The sequence below is a fragment of the Pholis gunnellus genome, assembly GCF_910591455.1.
Source record: "Pholis gunnellus genome assembly, chromosome: 18".
NCBI classification, from domain to species: domain Eukaryota; kingdom Metazoa; phylum Chordata; class Actinopteri; order Perciformes; family Pholidae; genus Pholis; species Pholis gunnellus.
Window position 1 is genome coordinate 20,538,545 of NC_136545.1, and position 5,742 is coordinate 20,544,286.

Consider the following 5,742-nt stretch of genomic DNA (forward strand, 5'->3'; position numbering starts at 1 on the left):
GTCCACACGCTGAACACAGATTCTTTAATTTATGTAATTTGCTGGTTTGTTTGAAGTGTGTTGAACATTTTTATTTTTTATATTTTTGTGTTGTTTTTACACATTACTGTTTTAAAGTCTATCTGTGTTTTTATATGTAATCCTAATGGAATTATTCTGGATAACTAAAGGTAAATATTATGTTATATATGCTGCACTTATAGCTGTTACTTTAAGTATAATTTGCAAATATATATATTTACATTACTGCTATTTAAGTAGGATTTTGAATGCATGAATATTACTTGTAATCGAGTACTTTTACATGATTGTATTGCTATTTTTACTTATAAACTTCTTCCACTGCTGTTGTGTCAAAGGTTACAAATCTGAGAGTGAGCGCTGAAGGAGCGGGGACCACATTTCCCAGAATCCTCAGCGCGGCGGAGGCGTGGCCAACAGAGTATAAATACAGAGACAATCGCAGCCAATCGAACACATCGATCAGAAAGACTAAAAGCCGGCTGGACCGGAGACCGTTCACCCAGAAACCACAGCGTTCAGGTCCGGGACGCGTTGTAGTCCTTAACCGTTAGCTAGCTAGTTAGCCGCTTAGCTGCCTGTCCTTCTGGACGTAAACAAGCTGCAAACACCAACTGACTGTCAGCTGTCAATAACGAGCCATGGCCATCAATAAAGCCAACGTCGCGGTGGGGTTCGTGGTGTCGGGGGTCCTCATGGTGTTCTTCGGGACTGTTATGACTTTTGTGGGACCGATAATCATCGACGACCAGGTGGTGAAGGTAAGCAGCGCGTGGGGACATTTAGCACAGAGACTTTTGTTCCAATGTGCTGAGTCAGGTTTATTTCATCACGTAATCACAGCCGAACGTCTCCCGGGGCTGCAGAGGGCCACGCGAGCACAACGACAACTGATAAAAAGGCGCGTGCATGCAAACAAACGGTCAATACCTGATCAGATGCATTGAGTCTGGTTCCTGGAGGCGCGTGCAAGGCACGAGCAGAGCCGTGTGTGTGTGTGCGGGGAGACGGGCTGCGAAGTAGAGCTCACACACTGGGGAGGACCGCAAACTCATTATTATTATTATTATTATTATTATTATTATCATTATTATCATTATTATTATTATTATTGAGTTATGGATGAATTCATCTATAAGCACTCAGAACATAGGGACACATGTCCATCCCGGATCCTCAGAGTTCAAGCGGAATGTCTCGTTTGTCTAAAATCTAAAGATATTCAGTTTAATATATTGATGTTATATTTGAAGAAAAAGGCATTTTCTGCCATTTTTGCATTAAAAAAGAATTTTAAAAAATCGATTAATTGACTGTCAATGTAGTTAAGTAGCTTTAATTCATTTGTACAACAATGAAAATAGAAATTAGATTCAAACAGCAGTAATTCAAAGTACAGGAGAGGAAGTGTGAGATTAATAATAATTATTCATCAAAAACGAGTGAATATCGACACACAACAAGCATACACACGTAGTAAAAGAAAGGAAGTACATAAGTACTGTCTTTAAGTACAATTCTGACATACTTTAACTTTATTAAGTTTTTATATAACACTTGTGTTTTTACATGTAAAAAGTTACTCTGATGTACTTGTATGATACAGAACTATACTACTAATATACAAAGTATCCAACGCTCCACATTACAGTAATAACAACAGAAATATATCATATTTTATAATAATATAACTCTCGTTCTAAACAAGGAGTACTTTTACTTACTACTTGCATAGCTTTATGTATTTAATGCTTGAATACTTTATATAATACTGCTGTTATGGCCGTTAAAATGTCACATGTTGAAGATAGTTTCTGATGTTTAGTGAACCAAACGTTTGATTAAAGGAAAAGAGCTGAGGTCACATGATCTCATTCATATCTCTCTTTAAAGATATTAACACGTCTTCATGGGATCAGATGTGACGCTGATTTAAAACCGTGTAATCAAGATTAACTTCAAATATAAAAAGGTCACGTTTCTCTGTAGTTCTTTGTTTACGTCTCGTCATGGTGAGTTTGGCTGATTCTCTCTTCTTCATGTGAAGGTTTGATGCTTTTCTTTAATGTTTGATCATAAACTGAATATCTTTTGAGTTTTTGGGGTTTCCCGTCTTTCACAAGAGAGCATTGAACGGATGGTTTCCAGATAAACGACGACGGTAACAGATTATTCCATCCTGATCTCAGAACACGGTGATCGACCCGAAGAACGAGATGACCTACACCATGTGGAAGGACGTCCCGGTGCCGTTCTTCATGTCCGTCTACTTCTTCAACGTCCTGAACCCCAAAGAGATCCTGAAGGGAGAGAAGCCCATGGTGGAGCAGAGAGGACCCTTCGTGTACAGGTGCTCACCTCAGACTTCACAAAGTCTTCATCAACTCACACACTTCTAGTCTGACTGCAGATCTGCACACTTTGTCCTGCGATCTGTGAACATGTTGCATCTTCTCGTCATCTTTTGTTGCTTTTCTTAGTTTAATTTGTCAAATTCTACTGAAATATTTAGGATTTTATGATCCACATTGTCCTCTTTTTTTAACTTTATTGCATCCCTTAAAAACCAAACTGACCACAAGCGGCTGGATGAAGTCCAGATGTGTCTTCAGGTCTGACAGGAACACCGTGTGCTCTGCAGACAACATGTAGGGGGAGTCTGCAGGCCGGGAGCGGAGTTCCCTCTGCACCACAGCGGCATGAAGGCAAAGCACCGTTGCATAATGATTCCATATGTTCCATATAACGAGGGGGACGTTTAGGGGGCTGAGCGCTCTCTAGAAACTTGTGTGTGTGTGTGTGTGTGTGTGTGTGTGTGTGTGTGTGTGTGTGTGTGTGTGTGTGTGTGTGTGTGTGTGTGTGTGTGTGTGTGTGTGTGTGTGTGTGTGTGTGGAGAAACACGATGATTTCATAACTCTCCTTCTTGCTGCTTCAGAGAATCTTCAGAGTAACTTTGAGTAACTTTCTAATATTCAGAGGAACGATAATGTTCTTCAGCGTCTATAAGTTGCACATTTTTCTGCGTCGTTGCATTTAGAAAGCTTCTCCTTGAAGGAGGTTTGTTCATAGATTGTTCTTATTGTAGGAGACTCAAACAGACAACATGTCTCTCTGTAGAGAGGAGCAGGGATGATGGAGACGACCTCGGGCTCTATAAGTGAAGTCAAAGTAAACGATGGTGCGTCTCATTTACGCTCTTTAAGACTCACCAGAGGGGCGTTCACTGACCTCTTTTATATCAGAGAACTAAGCGTTAGAATCTCTCCAGCTGCTGTTAAACACAGACTTTAATGTCCTCAAACAGCTGCTCTCTGGAGTTTTTATCAAACAGTTGATGATTTGTTGGGGACTATTTTCAGCGGCGGATGAATCCACATTTGGCGCTCTAGTGAGTGTTTGTGTGTGGTAATTGAGTCAGAATAAACTACAGATGATGATGATGATGAAGTGTTTTTAAATGGAGCTCTAGAGGAAGAGGAGATATCCAGCCTGTCACTCAGAGCAGTAGTGAATAATCTTATCATGAAGTCATAAAGTCAGAGTTCAGAGGTCTAATTAACCTGCTGGTGTTAAGTAAGCTCGTCTTATCTAATCTGTTCGGGTGTTTTTCGTAATGTTTGCTGTAATTGCCTTCATTTAAGGTCAGCTGATGAGGCGTTGTAACGTGATCGGGACGTTTGTTTGAAAGTAGAAGAACTTTTAATGAAGTTAACTCTCCTGAACCAGTGAGAGCAGCGTGTGTCTCCACTAAAACTTATTTATTGATAATAATAAGTCTCTTTAAATGATTGCTGCCTTCAACACACTTTCACCACATTTAGTGAAGTAGTTTGTGTTCTTCTTCCTCTCATCTAATCTTATCTACCTTCATCCTCTTATCCCGTCACGCTATCACAGTCGTAGTATTCTGAGTACAACGTGTTAGTATTCTGAGTACAACGTGTACTCTGAGCCCGAGGTTTCTCAGAAGCGTGGCGACACGATGAATTAAGAAAACATCATAATAATGTTATAACAATAAAATAATAAAAGTGCATCATTTACATAAAGTAAAGAAACGGGTTATAAAAGGACATTTTAAATACAATTTAAAACACTTCAGAGAATAGAAAATGAAAACTATTACTCGTGTTAAATAGAATCAGTCTTGATTTAAACGAAGTGAGAGACGCAGGTTTCTGGGAGTTAGTTCCAGATATCTGGATTTTATTTGGAGCATGAAAGCAGACCTGATGGTTGGTAACGCAGCAGAAGATCAGACATAAATCAGCTCAACGATCAATACTGTGAGGGACAGGAAGCCGATGTAAAGATCTCTGACCTGGAGCGACGTGATGGAGATGAATACCTGCAGCAAGTTTTTACAAGTCCTGCTGAGACAGAAGTCCTTTAGTCATTGATGTACGCATATTGTTCCGGTGATGGATGTCTGACTGTGTAATTGTCTGTCGACGGCCGCTGATAAACGCCTTCAGCATTCAGAGAGATCAATAGAGCAATAACGTCTCGTTTCTGCTTTATTTCACCCTTTGTGCAGAACAGACGGCAACCTCAGTCAAAGCTTCATGTGTTAAAGCTGCATTCTCTCTAGTGTCCACCAGGGGGCGACTCCTCTGGTTGTATAGAAGTCTATGAGAAAATGACTCTACTTCTCTCTTGATTTATTACCTCAGTAAACATTGTAAACATGAGTTTATGGTCTCAATCTCTAGTTTCAAGTCTTCTTCAATACAGCATGATGTTCATTTAGTAAATGATGGTCCATTTAGAGTCACACAGACCATAACGCAGGGGATGCTTTAGGGGCGGGGCTACACAGTGATTGACAGGTCTCTAGCAGAGACGTATACGGCGTCTCTACATCACTCCTCCTCAGTCCAGACTCCAAAACGTCCATAAACCAACAGCTGACGTCATAATGACTACCGGCTTTTTGAACTGATTGTGGTAATTGGGCTGTAAAAGATGCCGTCGGCAGCTTCTCCTGCAGCCGTTCACAGAACGCTCAGCTCTTCACCTGCAGTGTGGAGTTCAGAGGTTATCCAGGTCATCAGACGGAGAAGACCTGTTGGAGATAAAGTCAGCTGGTAGCGTCACAAAAACAATGTTACGTAAAAGCCTGGTCCATAAAACCGTCTCCAGTTTCCTGCACAGAGGCCTGAATCCTTCTTAATAGATAATGTGACTACAAAGAGCTCTGAGCTTTACTTCTTATTCTAAATGTGAATGTCTGGAGGAAGTTCAATAGAAAATACATAACATAAGTCATGTTTTTTTCACAAGGCAAGGCAGATTTATTTATAGAGCTCATTTCAAAGTGCTTTACATCCAAACCCAAATGTGAGAAAAAAACAAACAAATCCAAACTTCAAACGCTGATAACTCTTCAAAATCTTTCTTGTTCTACGTTTCACTAAAAATAAAGCGTTCACTTTAACCAGATTGTGTAAAAACATTAAACTGTGAAAGTGAAAATCAAGGCCACAGACTGTAAAACGTGACGGGATCGAAAAGTCCCAAAACTGTGAAAAACAATCGGCAGTAAAAAAACTGAATGAAATCACTAAAGATTGAATCAAACTGGGTTTAAATTGATCTGCTGAGAGTTTAAGAAACTCAGATCTTCTCTCATCCGTGACTCAGTGAGACGAAGGTACGATTGTGAATATTTTCCTTCCTGTTCTTCAGGAAACGCATCCAGAAGGACAACATCACGTTTCA

At 40.1% G+C, this 5,742-nt stretch overlaps 1 protein-coding gene across 3 annotated transcripts in view; it reads left to right on the top strand.

Moving 5' to 3' along the window:
* Positions 1–490: 490 nt before the first annotated feature.
* The window catches only part of scarb1 (scavenger receptor class B, member 1), a 15,083-nt gene continuing 9,831 nt past the window's right edge, over positions 491–5,742 (top strand). For all 3 annotated transcript variants that reach the window (XR_013767498.1, XM_079179026.1, XM_079179027.1), the window contains exons 1-3: positions 491–782; positions 2,211–2,371; positions 5,710–5,742. The exon at positions 5,710–5,742 is cut by the window's right edge and continues 109 nt beyond it. Coding sequence is in view for 2 of the 3 variants with exons in the window: in XM_079179026.1 (XP_079035152.1) it covers positions 663–782; positions 2,211–2,371; positions 5,710–5,742 (314 nt within the window). In the remaining variant the exon portion in view is untranslated. The remainder of the gene's footprint in view (positions 783–2,210; positions 2,372–5,709) is intronic.